The following is a 20132-nucleotide window of genomic DNA, read 5'->3' as shown; positions in this document are numbered from 1 at the left end:
CCAGTTTTCCTTTCCCAGAAATATACCTACAGACCAAATACAAAAAACACTGGGATCATGACTCAATCTCAGGAAGCTAGCAAACTCAAGGATTTAATAAAATGCAGGAACGGTAAACAGAAGAAAAGATTCAATTTGCAAACAGTAACAGGTAAAATAAGGTTTTAAAAAGTAAATGCTAGTTAAATTCCATGGGAATTTCTGGAAAGGGTTGTCCACGTAGAGTTTGAGCAGGGTCTTGGTTTTGACATAGGATACAGCAGAGCTAAAGGTGGCTTCAGACTTCTTTAAATGGAGTGGTCAGTTTTGGGCTTTTTTCTTTGTCTCCATGTGCTGGCAGGGGATTATAACCCACTTGTCTGGACTAGTCTGGCAGGACTAAAAGAGGAAATTAACATCTTATTGAGCTGTATACAATAACTGATATGATAGTCAGATTTTTAATGTTTAACCATAGACTATTAACATCCATTGCAAAACTTCTGCAATATATCTGAGGGGTCAGCGCCTGGTTCTTGTGGGCCAAACTTCAAAAAGAAATAATATAATACAGGATGTACCTCCCTTAACCAACACAAGCTGGAAAGCTATGAGCACAAATGCTCGTAGTTTGGGCAATAAAATCCCAGATTTGCAAGCCCTAATGGTGGAGGCAAACTTGGACGTTGTTGCTGTCACAGAAACATGGTTTACGGAATCTCATGACTGGGATACTGCAATACCAGGCTATAACTTGTTAAGGAAGGACAGAGAGGATAGGAAAGGGGGAGGAGTGGCTCTTTATGTCAGAAACAATATCCAAGCATCTGAGCTGCAAGGAAGATGGGACAATGAAGAAGCGCTATGGGCTGACCTAAAAAAAGATGGGGCCTCCATTTTTATTGGAGTGGTTTACAGGCCTCCAAACCAAAAGGAAGAACTGGACAGAGATCTGATTGAAGACATCCAAAAGATAGGAAAGAAGGGAGAAGTGGTGATCGTTGGAGACTTTAATATGCCGGATGTAGACTGGAGAATCCCATCTGCAGAATCTAATAATAGTAGAGAAATAGTGGATGCCCTGCAAGTAGCTTTGTTCAAACAAATATTAATGGAACCCATGAGAGAAGGAGCTATACTCGACTTAGTGCTCAGTAATGGAGATAATGTCTCTGATGTCCAGGTGGGCACCCACCTCAGCAGCAGTGATCATCAAACGGTTTGGTTTAATATCACAAAAAGGATACGGAAAAGAAACACAAAGACCCGAGTTTTTCAGTTCAAAAACACAGACCGATGAAATGGGGAAGTACCTGGAGGAAGAACTAAAAGGCTGGGAGAACGGGAGAGATGTGGATCAACAGTGGACCAATCTAAAAGGAGCAATTATCAAGGCAACTAATCTATATGTTAAAAAAAATAAAGAAAAGCAAAAGAAAAATGAAACCTATCTGGTTCTCAAAGGAGGTGGCTGACAAAATAAAGGCTAAAAGAACAGCATTCAAGAAATATAAAAGATCCCAAACGGAGGAGCACAAGGAGGAATTTCTGGTAGAACTGAGGGAGACTAGGAAAGTAATCAAGATGGCAAAAGGTCAAGCAGAAGAAAGGATTGCCAAAGAGGTAAAGAGAGGTGACAAAACATTTTTCAGATACATCAGTGAAAGGAGAAAAGTCCAAAGTGGTATAATGAAATTGAAAGATGAAAAGAATCAGTGTGGAGAGAGACGGAGAAATGGCAGAAATATTAAACAAATACTTCAGTTCGGTGTTCACTAAAGAGGACCCTGGAGAAGGACCGTCGCTAGTTAACAAGAAACTGGAGGGGAATGGAGTAGATGTAACTTCATTTACGGTAGAGAATGTATGGGAAGAGCTGGGGAAACTGAAAGTGGACAAAGCCATGGGGCCTGATGAGGTTCATCCCAGGATACTGAGGGAGAGATGTGCTGGCAGGTCCGCTGTGTGACCTGTTCAATAGATCCCTAGAAACGGGAGTGGTGTTGAGTGATTGGAGAAGAGCGGTGGTGGTCCCGCTTCACAAGAGTGGGAACAGAGAAGAGGCTGGTAACTACAGACCGGTCAGCCTCACCTCCGTGGTGGGAAAAGTAATGGAATCACTGTTGAAAGAAAGAATAGTGAGCTATCTACAGTCTCGAGAATTGCTGGACCAGAGGCAGCATGGATTCACCAGGGGAAGATCCTGACAGACAAATCTGACTTTTTTGACTGGGTAACTAAGGAATTGGATCAAGGAAGAGCGCTCGATGTCATCTACTTGGATTTCAGCAAGGCTTTTGATACGGTCCCACACAGGAGACTGGTGAATAAAATAAGAAGCTTAGGAGTGAGTGCCGAGGTGGTGACCTGGAGTGCAAACTGGTTGATGGACAAAAAACAATGTGTGATGGTAAATGGAACTTACTCTGAAGAGAGAGCGGTGTTGAGCGGAGTGCCGCAGGGATCGGTGTTGGGACCGGTTCTGTTCAATATCTTTGTGAGCGACATTGCGGACGGGATAGAAAGTAAGGTTTGTCTTTTTGCGGATGACACTAAGATCTGTAACAGAGTGGACACGCCGGAAGGAGTGGAGAGAATGAGACGGGATTTAAGGAAGCTGGAAGAATGGTCGAAGATATGGCAGCTGAGATTCAATGCCAAGAAGTGCAGTGTCATGCACATGGGGTGTGGAAATCCAAAAGAACTGTATTCGATGGGGGGAGTAGGGCTGATATATACGGAGCAGGAGAGAGACCTTGGGGGTGATAGTCTCTAATGATCTGAAGTCTGCGAAACAATGTGACAAGGCGATAGCTAAAGCCAGAAGAATGCTGGGCTGCATAGAGAGAGGAATATTGAGTAAGAAAAGGGAAGTGATAATCCCCTTGTGTACAGGTCCTTGGTGAGGCCTCACCTGGAGTACTGTGTTCAGTTCTGGAGACCGTATCTCCGAAGGGACAGAGACAGGATGGGAGGCGGTCCAGAGAAGGGCGACCAAAAAGGTGGAAGGTCTTCATAGAATGACTTATGAGGAGAGATTGAAGAATCTAAATATGTACACCCTGGAGGAAAGGAGCAGGGGTGATATGATTCAAACTTTCAGATACTTGAAAGGTTTTAATGATCCAAAGACAATGACAAACCTTTTCTGTTGCAAAAAAATCAGCAGAACCAGGGGTCCACGATTTAAAACTCCAGGGAGGAAGACTCAAAACCAATGTCAGGAAGTATTTCTTCACGGAGAGGGTGGTGGATGCCTGGAATGCCCTTCCGGAGGAAGTGGTGAAGACCAAAACTGTGAAGGATTTCAAAGGGGCGTGGGATAAACACCGTGGATCCATAAAGTCTAGAGGATGTGAATGAAGAGAAGAGGCAAGGGGTGGCTTGCTTGCGGGAATGACGGCTACTACCTGGAGATTAATATCCTTATTCAATAAACATACACACATTTAATGCGACTCCAATATTGCTCTATGCTTCAACGGCAAGAGGAAATGTGGAAAAAAGGATTTGCATCCACAAAAAAGCAGTGGAGTAGCTGGCTTGTTACGGCGGTTACTACCCCAAATCAAATAAGCCTGATACTTCACTTTCAATGCACATCCAGCATAGCGCTCTCCTTCAATGGCAGGGAAAATGAAGAAAAGATTTATATTCAGCATCAACCAACAAGGAAGGAATTACATAGTCTGGGTAAACAAATAAGCATGGGAGTAGCTGGCTTGTTATGGCGGTTACTACCCCAAATCAAATAAGCTTGATACTTGACTTGGAATAAGTATCCAGCGCAGCTCACTGCTTCAGCAACAGAGGGAATTAAGTAAAGAGGATTTTTATTCAGACAACCAACAATGGCTGAATTGCACATGCAGGGTAAACAAACGGGAGTAGCTTGCTTATTACGGCGGTTACTACCCCAAACCAATTAGCTAGATACTTCACTTAGATGCAGCTCCAGCACTGCTGTCTGCATCGATGGTGGTGGTGGAAGGGAATTGGAACCAAAAAGTTACCAATAAGGGCCCTGACCTCAGCGGTCAGAGTAACAGATTATGAAAACATAGGTGTGAAAGCTTCCTGGGCAGACTGGATGGGCCATTTGGTCTTCTTCTGCCGTCACTTCTATGTTTATGTTTCAGCTGTCGCCGGGAGCGGGGCTCAGTGGGCCTCGACGCTCTGGTGTGTCCTTGGCCCACGGGAATTCTACTCTGCCTTCCCTCCTTGGCCCCTCATCGGCGGCTTCTCCATCATATAGAACTCCATCCAGGCAGGGTGGTACTAGTGGCGCCGGAGTGGCCATGTCTCCCATGGTTCACGGATCTGGTTCACATGGCTCTAGAAGGTCCCTTGCAGCTTGCTCATCTGCCGCATCTGCTTCAGCAGGGACCCATATTTTCGGATTGGGAAGATCACTTCTCTCTCACGGCTTGGCTTTTTTTTTTTTTTTTTTAATATTTATTCAAATTTTTACATATCTTAAACACAAGAACAATCTTGTTTTAGGAAAAAGCATATATGAAAACATCCACAATGCTATTTTTATAGTCCTCAAATAATGAGTCAATTAACAGACATTTAGGAAAGTAATATTATATCAAATTTGTACAATGCAACGTACTCAGTACACTTTATAGGGCTCACTGAACGCTTGGTCTCTACGGGGTTTCCACTTCCAGGTTTTCCACTTGTTTTTTATCACTTAAAAAGATTGATAATTGAGGAGGGGTAAAAAATACAAAAGACTTGCCCTTGTATCCAACACAACACTTACATGGGTACTTAAGGCTAAAGCTAGCCCCTATTTGGACAACCTTTGCCCTAAGTAAAAGAAATTGCTGCCTCCTTTTTTGCGTCATTTTTGAAAAATCAGGATAAACTCTTATTTTTAAGGTCAAAAATACTTCTAACCTATGTTTGAAAAATAGACGGAACACCCAATCACGATCAGTCTCAAAAACAAAAGTAGTTAATAATGTTGCACTTTGTACCATTTCACTATCTGATGTTTCCAAAATTTTGGAAACATCCAAACAAGCTTCTAACTTGTCCATAACCTGTGCTCCCTGCTGTTCTTCTTGTTGTATTCCTTTTTTGTACATTGGAATGTAATAACTCTTAGCTAGTGGAGGTACTGCATTTTCTGGTATTTTTAATATTTCTAATACATATTTTTTAAACATCTCTTTAGGTGATATGTGTGGCAGCATAGGAAAGTTTACAAAACGGAGATTTCTCTTTCTATTGGTGTTTTCTAGATTCTCCAATTTCATTTGCAATATTTGATTTTCTTTTATCATTACTTCTTGTACCAATTTTGTACTATCTAAATCTCCTTTAACTTTTTCTAATTCTTTCATTTCTTTATCCTTTTCCATCTCTATATTTCTTACATTCAGTTGTAAATTATTTACTACTTCTATCACAGGATTTACTTGTGCTATTACAGAATTTTGTAAATTCACTATAGCTTCCATTATTACATCCAGTGTAACTACATCAGGTTTACTTATCTGGGGAACACATAGTTTAGACAAATGAACAAGATTGTCCGTCTTTACTTGATCCTGGTGTAAACCCCCTTGTTCCACATTCAGTGAGGTGGTCTGTCCTACACGGACTACCGCCGGGCTTTCCATCCCAGACAATTCCAGGGGCTTCGGGCCTGTTAGTGAGGACCCCAATCCAGCGACTTCCGCAGGGGGGCTCTCACTCCAAAGCTCATGGGCTCTAGATGTTGCCGGATTTACAGGTGGATCCCTTAAGATCGGGGATAAAGATATTGATAGGTCCGATGGAGAGGCCTCAGAAATGAATTCAAGAGGTCTCTCCACCTGCGCCTCATCCGATCTTACAGTTCGTTGCACATGGTTGTCCATAGGTCCTTTTATTGAAGTGCCAGGGTTACTGACAGGCTCACTTCTTTCCCTGGCTCTTCTTTTTCTCGCTGTATGAGGCATAATTATTATTTCAACAAACCAGAACCTAACTGGGCTCCCACTTGAGTACAGTTATTAAACTTGGCTCCTTATTGACGATGAAGGGGGAGATAAGAATATTACTTACAGTTAGAAGGTAAAAAATAGGCTTATCATCCTCTCAAATCCGTCACAAAGCCGCACAAAGCCGCGCGCCCCTTAGGAAGCGTGGCTTAGGACAAGCGCCGGCGACGACAAGCGCCGCTACTAGGCCGTTCTTATGGGCCTCGAGGTCCCGCGTCGATGACGTCACGGATGGGCGGGGTTTTCAGCGCGTCGGGGTCTGGGCAGCCTCACCTCAGTGTCCCAGGGCCGGGCTACCCTCTCCCCTGCAGGTATTGTTGCAAAAATGACCTCTCTCCTCCTTCACCGCAGAGAAATCAATGCTGCTGGGCCGTTCTTATGGGCCTCGAGGTCCCGCGTCGATGACGTCACGGATGGGCGGGGTTTTCAGCGCTTCGGGGTCTGGGCAGCCTCACCTCAGTGTCCCAGGGCCGGGCTACCCTCTCCCCTGCAGGTATTGTTGCAAAAATGACCTCTCTCCTCCTTCACCGCAGAGAAATCAATGCTGCTGGGCCGTTCTTATGGGCCTCGAGGTCCCGCGTCGATGACGTCACGGATGGGCGGGGTTTCAGCGCGTCGGGGTCTGGGCAGCCTCACCTCAGTGTCCCAGGGCCGGGCTACCCTCTCCCCTGCAGGTATTGTTGCAAAAATGACCTCTCTCCTCCTTCACCGCCTCACGGCTTGGCTTTTGAGAGGAGACGTTTACGCTTGAAGGGTTATTCTGAGCAAGTCATTTCCACCCTCCTTCAGGCACGACGCCCAGCTACTTCTATGGCCTATGTTAGTCTGGAAGCTTTTTGAGACATGGTGTCACCAGTGTTCCTGCGATCTGTTATCAATGGATGTCTCTCTAGTGCTGGTCTTCCTGCAGCAGGGGCTCGCTAAAGGGTTAGTGTTCAATTCCTTTAGGATACAAGTAGTGGCTTTGGGTGCCTTGCGGGGAAGATCTAATGGCCGTTCACTTGCAGCTCACCCAGACTTTTCTCAATTTCTCAAGGGAGTAAAACATTTGTGGCCTCCCGTCCCTTCTGTCTGTCCGGATTGGAGTTTGAACCTTCATGTGCTTTGTGGCGCCACTTTCGAGCCTGTCCGCAGGGCTTCTCTGAAGGATCTGACTCTGAAAACAGTGTTTTTGGTGGCCATTTGCTTGGCTCGTCTAATATCTGAGTTGCAGGTGTTATCATGTCTGGATCCTTTTCTGTGGATTTACGACGATAAGGTGTCTTTGCGCATGGCTCCGTCCTTTGTTCCAAAGGTCGTTTCAGCCTTTCACGTCAGACTGTGGAGCTTCCGGGGTTTCCACAGTGGTCTCGGGAGTCCTCTCAGGACAGACCTTCATCTTTTGGACGTGCGGTGCATCTTATTACGTTACCTGGAGGTTACCAATGCCTTCAGACGTTCCGATCATTTGTTCATCCTCTTCGGTGGTCCAAAGCAGGGTTGACAGTGTCTAAAGTGACCATATCGTGTTGGCTTAAAGAAGCCATTTGTTGTCATACATAGCCCGAAGGCATCAAGTTCCTTTGGGTCTCAGAGCTCATTCCACCAGGACCCAGGCTATGTCCTGGGCAGAGTATCAGCTACTGTCGCCTCAGGAAATCTGTAAGGCGGCTGTGTGGTTCTCTACACACTTTCACTAAGCATTACTGATTAGACGTTAAGGCTACTGATGAATCAACCTTTGAGAGTGTCCTTCGTGCGTGTCTTTCGGGTTCCCGCTCAGTGTATGGTGGCTTGGGTACATCCTACTTCTCTGGACTGATCTGGGTATGTTTAGGAAATGAAAATTGGTTCTTTCCTGCTACTTTTCATTCCTGTAATACCACAGATCAGCGTGTGGGCAAATAGTTGATTAGACACCAGATGTTGTCCAAAGATTCCTTTATTTGAATGGAGACACAAGATTCATACTTTGCCCGACTCAGGCCGAGTTTCGCCCGCACGGGGCTGCCTCAGGGGCTAAAAACAATTGTAACATATAAAATTGAATAACTCAATAAAAATATGGAAATTAAACATTAGAATGCCCACAGAAATATTATCTTAAGAATTAACTGACATAATGAAAAAAATTTTACCTGTATGTAGATTTATCTAAATTCGATATTCAATATATTCATATATCGTGATTCTAGTGTCTGAAAAACTAAAAATAAATTACATTGACTTACAATGTAAATAATATCGAGTCAAAACGGTGAGGTATAAACAAAATCACATGACCTATAAAAAAACATTCATTTACACAGTGAGATAAAATAAGAAAACAGTACTCCAAAACATTCTTATGCTATGCAATATTACAGTAACAATGTAATGGACCAATTATTAAATTCTGGACTCTATAGCTATCAGCACTTCAATTAAATAAATATCAATATAGCCAAAATAAAATAATCTAGTATCCTAAAATATATGACTAGTTCTACTTTGTTAAAAATCATTGATGAAAAACCATTTGGGAAAACCTTATTTTTGGCTGAGGTTGTCATAGTTGTATCTTGTAGTTGCGTATGCAGGACTGTCTATAGAGAACCTTTGTTACAACTAATACAACGTGGATGAATCAATGTTAGAACATGGATGAAAGGATAACTATTGTTTAAACTTACTGCCAAAACAAATGTGGTATACTGAAATATCTGACTAGCTCTACTTTATTAAAGAATAGCATTAATAAAAAACATTTAGGAAAACCTCATTTTTTCAAGCAACCTTGCTGACTGGCTAAGGTTGTCATTGTTATATGTTATAGTTGCACGTACTGAACTGGCTATAGAGAACCTTTGTTACAACTAATGCAGCGCTGGTAAATTACTGGCATTTATATTTAAGCATAAGTGAAAGAATAGCTATGGTTTTATATGAAATTTGCTTAGACTTACTGCCGAAATCGCGATGGATATTTAGGGCAAGATTACATCTCCAATTGCTACACGAACGCGACTTTGATTTTAATGAACCTGAAACCACCGGAGAGGAAAGTCAAGAAATAAGTCAAAATTGTCAACATTACTTGCCATTTATGTTTGCCACTAAAAACGCAACAATTTTGTTTAGCGATTATAATTACTTACAGTTAAAATCGACAATCTCTGCACAGTGCAGAATGCTTGGCAAAAACGCTGCGCAGCCGCGGTGTCAGTTTAAATTGGCCTCAAGAGCGCGCCAAAATTACATGTCAATCACTGTTCTGGGAGTGGCTATGTTAATGACTACTGACTATCTAAGAACGGGCTTACAAAGCAACTTATGGAGAATAATCAGAAGGGACTGATCTGGGTATGTTTAGGAAATGAAAATTGGTTCTTTCCTGCTACTTTTCATTCCTGTAATACCACAGATCAGCCCAGAGGCCCACCCCTTACTTCTGATACCGAAAGACTGTCTTAGCTAGGCTTGGCTTTGTTTCAAAGAGCTCCCTTTTTTGCAGATATGATTGGAGCAGTGTTTTATAGCAGTTACTTCGGTTTGTTTTTTTCTACTTGCGGCGAAGTGGTAGACAGTGGTTTTTCAACTCTTTGCCCATTAGCGTTATTTGTGTGGGCTTGGGTACAGGCCAATATAGTCTTGTATATATGGCAGTGCCCAAAGCTTTGCTCTCTGACTCCACCTGCTGGTAGGGATACACAACCCACTTCTCAGGACTGATCTGTGGTATTACAGGAACGAAAATTAGCAGGTAAGAACCAATTTTCATATATCCTTTTGAAGGTGTCGTCTCCAGAATTATACACAGTATTCCAAATGAGGTCTCACCAGGGACCTATTCAGGGGCAATATCACTTCCCTTTTTCAGTTGACCATTCCGTTCCCTATGCTGCCAAAAATCTTTCTGGCTTTTGTCTCTGCTTTATCTACCTCATTGGCTACCTTAAGATCATCAGTTAAATCATCCCCATATCCTCCTATTCTTTGGTGCTTAGAAGAATTTTGTCTATCTCCCTTGGGATTTTGCAGCCTAAATGCATTACTCTGTATTTTTTGCATTAAATCTTAACTTCCAGTCGCTACATTGTTACTCATGTTTTAAATACCTTCCTGGCTGTCTACCCTGTTGCAGATTTTGGTATGATCAAAAAGACAAACCTTTCCGGACCATACTTCCGCTATGTTGCTCACGAAAATGTTGAAAAGAACCATTCTCACAGGACAAGCAGGATGGTAGTCCTCATGCATGGGTGCCATCAGGATGGAGCCCAATCACGGAACACTTTTGTCAAAGTTTCTATAACTTTGACTGGCATCTACTGGGCATGCCTAGCATGGTACTAACCCTGAAACCAGCAGGGGTCCCCTTTCAGTCTCTTTTTTTTTTTTTTTTTTTTTTTTTTTCCGCTTAGCAGTAGCCACGCGGGATAAGGAGCTCTCTTGAGATTCCTGATAGGAATTTTCCTCACGGAACCTTTTTCAAAAATTTCAAACTATTTCTACCCCATAGAGGTCCCCCTATCGATTCCGTAGTCCGCGGTCGTAAGGTAAGGCTGTACCCTCATTTGCGGTCGATTCCCGTTGTTTTCCCTTTGGGGCCTACCAACCATCGACCACATCACGGCTAAAATTTTGTCTAAGCCATGGCGTCGGGTTTTCGTCAGTGCCCCGATTGTCCTCGGACAGTGTCCATCACAGACCCGCATAGAGTTTGTGTATTGTGTTTGGGGTCGGACCATGACGTCTTAACCTGCACCAAATGTGCCCAAATGACACCGAAGGGCCGTAAGGCCCGATTCGAGAAAATGGAGTTTCTCTTTCAGGCTAAGCCGCAGACTCCATCGAGCGCTTTGACATCGTCCAAGCCGGTGCCATTGACTTCTCAACGGCGGGACACCGATGCGGCCCTTCCGGCACAGACTACTCCAAAGGAGTAGACCTCTTCCTCTTCGGCCCTGGAAAAGGACCGAGGAGATCAGTGAGAAGCGTCAACACCGGCATCAAAAGGCCCAGTCTGCCGATCCAGGCAAGCCCTCTGCATTGACGGAGCCACCGAAGAAGAAATCACATCCAGAGAAGGCCCCATCCTCCTCTGTGGCTGGATCACCGAGGCATTCCCCACCTTCATTGGTGCTGGGAGCCGTGATGCCACTTTCGTCGGTGGACCCTCCGGCTACGCCTGTGCTGCCTCCTACTCCGGGACTGGGGTTACATGCCCCAGATTTCTGCGAGGAATTGGATTGGATGATCCAAGAGGCCATCAGAAAAGCACTGCAGGGCTTCCAGCCTCCATCTGTGCCGGCACCGAAGCCAGTCTCGGTCGCCAACTCGATCCCCACAGCACTTGCACCTCTCCTCGGCAGGCTGGATACGTTGCTTGGTGCACTTCCACCGGCGGAACAGAGGATACCAGTGTTCCAACACCACCTACCCCGATTCCATTGTAATCTGAGGAAGAAGACGCACCGAGGCCAGAGCCCATACCCGGGCCATCTGGACTTTTACCACCGACTCACTCGTCAATGTCACCGGCTCTTATCGGTGCCTACTCTACAGTCCGCACCTCGAGTCTTCACCAAGTGTCTCGTAGTGGTTGTGGCCTACCTGAGGGGTCAAGGAGTCCATGTCTACCCTTATCTCGACATTTGGTTGATAAGGGTTCCAACCCAAAACCACGAACTAAAATCCTTACATCTAACTCTCAATACACTTCTGACTCTCAGGTTTCTAGTCAACTATGCCAAGTCCAAACTAGTTCCATCTCAAACCCTATCCTTTATAGGGGCAGATATGAACACCTTACAGTCAAAGGCTTTCCTCCTTCAGGTTTGAGCTTACAATCTCACATCCCTGGCACAATACCTCCAGGCTCAAGATTACTCGACGGCTCGTCGTTTCCTCATCCTGCTGGGTCATATGGCATCCTCTATGCATGTCACTCCCATGGCCTGCCTGGCCATGAGTGACAGTGGACCTTGCGATCTCAGTGGGCTCAAGCTTACTATCCAATGTCCAGCATTGTCCATGTTACCAAACAGCTCCGCCTGTCGCTGGCCTGGTGGATGCAACACTCCAATCTTCTTCAAGGCCTTCCTTTTCAGGCTCCAGAACCTCAGATTATCTTAACGACAGATGCCTCCAACTTGGGATGGGGTGCTCATGTCAACGACCTGCAGACTCAGGGAACCTGTTCTCCAGAGGAAGCCAAACATCAGATAAGTTTCCTGGAGCTTCGGGCGATCAGATATGCCCTCAGGGTATTTCAGGATTGTCTTTCAAACAAGGCCATCCTGATTCAAACCGACAATCAGGTGGCAATGTGGTACATCAACAAGCAAGGGGGAATGGGCTCCTACCTACTGTCAGGATCTGTACAGATATGGGCATGGGCCCTTTCCCACTCAATGTACCTCATAGCCACCTACTTGCCGGGCGTGGACAATGTGTTGGCGGACAAGTTGTGCTGCACATTTCTTCCATACGAGTGGTCTCTCAACCCCGTGGTAGCGGACACAATATTCCAACATTGGGGTTACCCTCACATAGCCCTGCATCAGTTCACAATCACAAAGTAGAAACTTTCTGCTCTCTAACTCGCAGCCACCACTCGCATCCGAGAGACGCTTTCGCCCTCTCGTGGGCCAGCGGTCTCCTTTATGCATACCCTCCAATATCAAAGACTTTCGTGAAGTTACAAAGGGACAAGGGCTTATTGATTCTGATAGCCCCTCACTGGCCACGCCAGGTATGGTTTCCAATCCTCCAGGACTTATCAGTACGCCGCCACATTCCTCTGGGGAAGGATCCGCTTCTGATAACTCAGAACGGATGCTTGCGCCACCCCAACCTCCAGGCCCTATCTCTGACTGCCTGGATGTTGAAAGGTTATTTCTCCAAACTCTTAACCTTTTGGAGTCTGTGTCCTGAGTCCTGGTAGCTTCACGAAAGCCTTCCATGAGAAGGTCTTATTGTTCTAAATGGAAGAGGTTTACAGGCTGGTGTACTTCTATGTCCTTCTTCACTTGTTCCACGGCGAAGTTTCTGGGCTATCTCTGGCACCTGTCGGAGGCAGGCCTGAAAACTTCTTCCATCAGGGTGCATGTCAGCATGGTAGCCGCGTTTCATAGAGGCGTGGGGGATATTCCTATTTCGACACAACCCTTAGTGACATGCTTTGAGAGGTTTACTCCACTTAAAACCTCCACTGCACCCTCCGGCCCCTGCTTGGGACCTTAACGTGGTTTTGGGGCGGCTCATGAATCCTCCGTTTGAGCCTCTCCACGCCTGTGATTGGTTATCTCACATGGAAAGTAGTTTTTCTTCTCGCTATCACATCCGCTCGCAGAGTTAGTGAATTGCAAGCATTAGTTACCTACCCGCCTTACACTAAAATTCTGCATGACAGGGTAGTGCCGCACTCACCCTAAATTTTTACCAAAGGTAGTGTCGGAATTTCATATCAATCTATTATCCTACCTACCTTTTTTCCCAGGCCCCATTCAAGCCCAGGAGAACAGGCCCTGCATTCCTTGGACTGCAAACGTGCCCTAGCCTTCTATCTAGACCGCATGTCGACCCACAGGATATCAACTCAATTGTTTCCTTAAATACCATCAAATTGGGAAATCCTGTGGGAAAGAAGACCCTCTCCTCCTGGTTAGCGGACTGCATTTCTTTTTGCTACCAGCAAGCAGGCATTCCCGCAAAAGACTGTGTAAAAGCACACTCTGTCAGGGCCATGGCGACATCAGTAGCGCACCTCCATTCGGTGTCGCTTGCTGATATTTGTCAGGCTGCTACCTGGAGTTCTCTGCATACCTTCGCAGCCCGTTATTGCTTAGATAAAGCTGGCAGACAGGATTCCATCTTTGGCCTGTCTGTTCTACGCAGCTAGTTTTCAGCTTAACTTCCCAACATCCTTCCACCGACCCGTTCAGTATGCCCTCCTAACCAAATTTCCATCCCTGTTGTGCCTGTTGCACATCTTTGGGTGCATTTGGTGCATTGCTAGGGCATCCTCAGCTCGGTACTCACCCATATGTGAGGACTACCATCCTGCTTGTCCTGTGAGAAAGCAGAGTTGCTTACCTGTAACAGGGGTTCTCGCAGGACAGTCCTCACGAAACCTGCCCGCCATCCCATGGCGTTGGGATCGTTTACGTTTTCTTATTTTATTTTTCGCACATACTTTTTACTATAACACAAGACTGAAGGGGGACCCCTGCTGGATGCAGGGTCAGTGCATTGCTGGGCATGCCCAGTAGGTACCAGTCAAAGTTCTAGAAACTTTGACAAAAGTGTTCTGTGATTGGGCTCCATCCTGATGATGTCACCCATATGTGAGGACTAACATCCTGCTGTCCTGTGAGAACGCCTGTTACAGGTAAGTAACTATCTCATTAACCATAGACCATGCCTTGCAGAAACTATTTTGTTTGTCAGAGACCAGAAAATGACTGTTTACAAATAAATTAGCTTTAAGTAGCGACAAAACAGAGATTTCTTTTTTTACTTTATCCAATCTTACAAATTTTACTTTTAAAAATCATTCCATTCTTCTCCGTTTTCACAGTCGTGATCTGAGTATATTAGGGGACTCATCTCTATCCGTGCGCACCCATATTGAATCACTGGTGGAGTCCTCCGTCAACTTGCGGCTGCTAAGTTTCATCCAACCTTTCCTTTTGTTATACGGAGTTCCAAACGGTGACTCATCCCTTGTGCTGTCCTTATTAGATTACTGCAGTGCTTTGTTCCTTGGAATTCCATAGTCACACAAGTTATGCAATTAATCCAAACTTCAGTGGCACATCTAATATCCAATATGATCCCACGCAACCATATTACCCCATATTTTCTCCAAGCCATGTCAGTGGCATGGAGAAAAAGGTTTAAAATTCTCAAACTGGTTTTTAAGGCCCTTCACAATCATTTCCCTCCAGGAATCCAAATGTTGATTAATATATATGCATCTTCACGACACCTTCGATCTTCAACAAAGCTATTGCTAGAGGTTCCCTCTCTTAAAATTGCACATCTTTGAGTTAAGACAAAAGATGGTTGACATAGCTGACCCAACACTCTGAAATGCATTGCTTGAGGAAAGCAGGATTTTTAGGTTTAGAAAACTCCTTAACATTTTTTTGGTGTGCATTTCCAACCTAAGATTGTAATATTTTGATTTCATCCTAATTTGTTGTTTGGTTTGTTTTTATTTTATCTTTTGTGCCTTCTCAGAGAGCTCTGGCTAAGACGGGTGCAGAATCCATAAGCTTGCTGGAGCTGTGCCGAAACACCAACAGAAAGCAAGCAGCAGCAAAGTTCTACAGCTTCCTGGTACTGAAAAAGCAGCAAGCTATTGAGCTGACACAGGAGGAGCCATACAGTGACATCATTGCAACGCCAGGACCAAGATTCCACATCATTTGAAAAGCCAGATTTGTTATGGCTGGTGTCCATTTCATTAGTAGATATGTATTGCCCCTGTATATAGGGCACAAAGAGGCATTTCATGTTTTTGTTTTTGTTTTTTTGTTTTTGTCTTTTTTACCATTCAGTTAAGATGAAGCATCTCAAGGAATGAATGAGACCTTTCCTCTAGGTCTCAGGACATCAACCTTTAAAATTCATCCTTATAAAAGTAATATTTTAAAAATGCTAATGTTCTCCAGTAGCTGTTGGTCAATGTTGCTAACCCTCCTGGCTGTCTTCCTGTCCACACCAGTGCTGGTGGACTTAGTATTAGATAACAGGGGAGACAGATTTGCTGTGCAGCAGATCCATGGTAGTAATTTTACAACTACTGGTGGCATGGACCGGTGGTTTTTTTTTTTTTGTAGACTATTTAAAAAAGATCTTTTTGAAAAAATTTGGAAATAACTATTTAAATTCATTGCTTAGGATACTCCAGCTATTTAATAGACAAGGGTAAAAAAAAAATGAGGTGCCTCTTTAAGACCATTTCATAAGATCGAGGTGGTTTCATTGTACAGTTTTTTGTCTGTTTTGACAATTGTAACATTTACATTAGTATGTATAAAGCTAGGTTTGATTGGTTTAAACTCTAATGCAGGCACAAAAGAAAAGCCGCTTCAGGACCCAGTAAAATCTATTTTAGAAACATTTTAACAATTCAGAACAAATGTGTGCAATATTGCTGTGTACTGAACATTGGGTGTTCATGAGGGTTTTTGATATATTGAGCAGTTTAATATGTAATTCAGAGTTGAAGCTACAATCAGAAGAAAAAATATTAAATGTATTTGAAAATGGGCTCAGTTGTGCCCAGTGGTTTATGATGAACAGATGGCTGCCTTCATATTTTAATCAGAATATTTTAAAATGGAATTTATTTTGCCTCTGGAGTGACAGTTTGCTGCATTCCTGTTTGCTTGCTACTAGCTTTGTACATTTTCTTTGAAACCAGGAGGTGGCCATGAATCATTTGGCATACCAAATTCTGTATGAAATTCAACAGGGCAGAATAGATCTATTTTTTGACCAAGTTGCTCTAAACACTCCTCATAGGTCATCACTCAAGTGCTGAGGTAATCCATTTCTGAGTTTAACTTACAAGAATATTTTGGTTTTATGTTAATAGGATGCAAGTTGTAATGCATTTTAATTACTGCATTTAGATTAAAATACTTTTGAAATTTTAGACTTGTAAGAATTATAGTGAGCATTTAAATTGTTCTGGATGGTAAATTACTTATGAAGGTTTACTTTCCTCTTATTAAACAAGAGCATAAGTATCCATTTGAAAATAGAATTTGTATAATATAATATCAGTTATAGTAAAGCAGTGGTTTTACTCCTTGCACAACCTGTACCACAAGGAGAGAAAAATTTAGGCACCATTAGCCAAGCAAAGCTTTGACTTAATCAGTTAATACACAGCAAGTGGTAGCTGTGTAAAGTGAATCCTGACTCCTCCAATATTTATTATGTCAGTATCATTTGTCTTTAATTTTTTTTTTTACAATGCACACTCTTGTTTAGAAAATATTTTAATAGCTTTGTAAATGAAGGAATTTCAGTTTCTTGTACAAAGAAAAATGGTTTTACTGTTACAAGACCGAAAAAATGGCACCAGTAATTGACTGTTATGGAAACTTCTATTTCTAGTGGGTTGTTTTTTTTGCCTAGTATCCCTAATTTACACAAAGCTGTGGTTTAGTGTTGGCACTTTTATGATAGATTTTTCTTCTGAGATTCTGAAATTTGTGTATGCTTGCCCTTGTACAATTATGTGAATTGTTTTAAAATTTGTGAGACCAGATAAGTAATCATGTTTTAATAACTATAAATAAGTTGTTTCTACAAATTTATTCAACATGTGCCTGTAAACCATAGTTTCCCTTTTGTACAAAAATACATTGTAGATAAATTGGATGTTTAACTATAGGTAATCACTTGGTAACCTGAGTTTTTGTTGCTTATCAGATTTAATAATTGGTCTTGAAAATAGTTGATGCTGTGTATGTATAACCTTTTTCTAATAAAAGTTGTGGTATAAGCTGTTCTGTTTTCAAGGTCATATCTGGTTAGACCCTATTTGTAAAATATGTACTTTTAATGAAATATGAGTACAGTTCGTTCTGGTCATCAGTATGATAGGAAATATAAACCCTTTCTTTCCTTTCTGCTACCACCAGTCCAGAACAATTGGGTTTAGTCCTTCATCCACTTGATTGAAAAAGAATGTGCACTGCCTCTGAGGACAAGCAGGATAGTCCTTACATATGGTTGACATCTGATAGAGCCTGGCACAGAAAACTTATGTCAAAGTTTCTAGAACATTAGAGCCTCACTGAGCATGCCCTCAGCATGCATTATCCCATGCATCCACGCATGGCAAGCAGATTGAGCATGCCCAGTCTGCTACTGTCCAAGTGAGGTCCCCCTTCAGTCTCTTTGCGGTGCAGTTGCCTCGCGGTTGTTGGAGCTCCACAATTTTTTCAAAATTTTTTTCAAATCTTTGATTTTATCTATCCTCGTCAAGTCCCCCTTCGCGGTTGGTGCTCTCCTGGTGGTACGGTAGGTTATTTTCCATTTTTGCTCCCTGTACCTGTTGGCCATCGACCTCATGCCGGGTCTTTTTCATAACGTCAACTGGTTTTAGTCTGTGCCCACGGACTGTTTCCATCACAGACCCACATGAGATTTGCATCCTCTGCTTGGCCTCACACCTTGTCCATGGATGTAGTCTGTGCAATCAGATGACACCCAAGGGGCGTCGTGCAAGCCTCAACAAAATGGAGAAACTTTTCAAGACCCCGAAGTCCTCCACTCCCTGCGTCAGTTGCCTTGATGCTCAAGGATAGCAGGGAGCCTTCCCCATCTCTCTCTCGTGGTCCCTTTCATTTCCACTCCCAAGGAGAAAGGAGATCAACCCACGGTGGTCTCTCCCCTCCCCAGACCTGGGGGTCATAAACTTCCTCTGTGCTGGGGAAAGACCGGGCCGAGCATCGGAAGCATTCCCAGAAGCACCAGCACTGGCACCTATCACCATCCCAAAACTGTTCCAGTTCTGGAGCAGCATCAGCGGATGCCGAGCCGCTATTGAAGTGGCACCGGCCACCGGAGACCCCATTCTCCAGTAGCCCGAGGCATTCCCCACCAATACCAGGCACCATGCCACCTCAGGGACCTGAGGATGAGCCGACAACACCTCATATCCCTCCATCAGTCCTGATCACGCAGGACTTACAGGAGGAATTGAACCTCAGGATGCAGTTGGCAATGCTCAAGGCGTTGCGATACCGGCACCAACAGCCCCCATACCGGTGCACGCGCCTCTGCCATCGATGCTGGCACCCTGGCTAGAGAGTCTGGATGTCCTCTGTACCCTAACGACGTAACCAGTGCCCGAAGGGCCATCGATGCCATCGTACAGCAGGATTACCATCTGCACTTCAGCTGTCTCCCGGAGACCTCTCCCCCCATGTTCATCAGGGATTCATCTGCCCATTTGGTGGTTCTTCAAACAGAACTCTCCACCTTCCGTGCAGTGGAACCGGTCCCTCAGACAGCAGAGTCAAGGGTTCTATCTGAGAGATTTCCTCATCCCAAAAAGGAATGGTGGCTCTATCCTCTACCTCAGGGCGCTGAACAAGTTTCTCGTAAGAAAAAAAATTCAAGATGCTCTCCCTGGCCACACTGATCCCCTGCCACCCCCCCCCCCCTGCCCCCCCAAGAGGTAACTGGCTCTGCTCCCTTGACCTGAAGGAGGCATACGCACACATTGCGATTGTCCCCAGCCACAGGAAATACCTCCGCTTTGTGGTGGAGAATGCACATTTTCAATATAGAGTGCTGCCCTTTGGGCTGGGATCAGCCCCCACGTCTTCACTAAATGCTTTGATGGTGGTGGCTGCTTATCTCAGGTGTTGCTCGGTCCATGTATTCCCATACCTGGATGACTGGCTAGTCAGGAGTGACTCCCGCCCCGGAGACACCCACCCCTGGTTGGCCGCTTCATTTGGGGACTCCTTCAACTGAAGCCCCCTCTCTGGCAACGTCCTGGGACCTCAACATGGTCTTGGCAAGACTGATGCGGCCTCCTTTTAAGCCCCTGCAGTCCTATGGTCTAAAGTTCCTCACCTGGAAAGTCATATTCCTGGTGGTGATCATTTCCATTTGCAGGGTCAGCAAGCTTCAGGCCCTAGTTACATATGCACCATACATGAAGAAGTTCTATGACCATGTGGTCTTGCATACACATCCTAAATTCTTGCCCAAGGTGATGTCTAATTTTCACATCAATCAATCCATCGTTCTACCCACCTTCTTTCTGAGGCCACATTCTCACCCAAGGGAACACGCTCTCCACATCTTAGACAGTAAACGGGTACTAGATTTTTATCTAGACTGCACAGCAAGCCACTGACAGTCCACCCAGCTCTTTGTGTCTTTTGACCCCAACAGGCTGGGGGCGGCGGTGGAATTGGCTGGCGGATTGCATTGCTTTCTGCTCTCAGCAGGCAGGCCTCTAGCTGGCCGGCAGAGTGAAGGCTCACTCAGTTCGAGCCATGACAGCGTCGGTGGCCCAGTTGTGTGCAGTCCCTGCAGAAATTTGCTGGGCTGCAACCTGGAGTTCTCTCCACACATTTGCAGCTCGCTACTGCCTTGACACAGGGATAGCCGTCAGGACAGTGCCTTTGGTCAGTCTGTCCTGCGCTA

At 44.5% G+C, this 20132-nt stretch overlaps 1 protein-coding gene across 3 annotated transcripts in view; it reads left to right on the top strand.

The window, feature by feature from the left end:
* Window positions 1-17470, top strand: part of RAD21 (RAD21 cohesin complex component) — a 231413-nt gene extending 213943 nt beyond the window's left edge. For all 3 annotated transcript variants that reach the window (XM_029591924.1, XM_029591925.1, XM_029591923.1), the window contains one exon: window positions 15186-17470. In XM_029591924.1, coding sequence (XP_029447784.1) covers window positions 15186-15377 — 192 coding nt within the window. In that variant the 3' untranslated portion in view covers window positions 15378-17470. The remainder of the gene's footprint in view (window positions 1-15185) is intronic.
* The last annotated feature ends 2662 nt before the right edge of the window (window positions 17471-20132 follow it).

The sequence above is a fragment of the Rhinatrema bivittatum genome, chromosome 2 (genome assembly GCF_901001135.1).
Source record: "Rhinatrema bivittatum chromosome 2, aRhiBiv1.1, whole genome shotgun sequence".
NCBI lineage: Eukaryota > Metazoa > Chordata > Amphibia > Gymnophiona > Rhinatrematidae > Rhinatrema > Rhinatrema bivittatum.
Note: the sequence above shows the minus strand (reverse complement) of the source record. Positions and strands in the feature narration are given on the sequence as shown.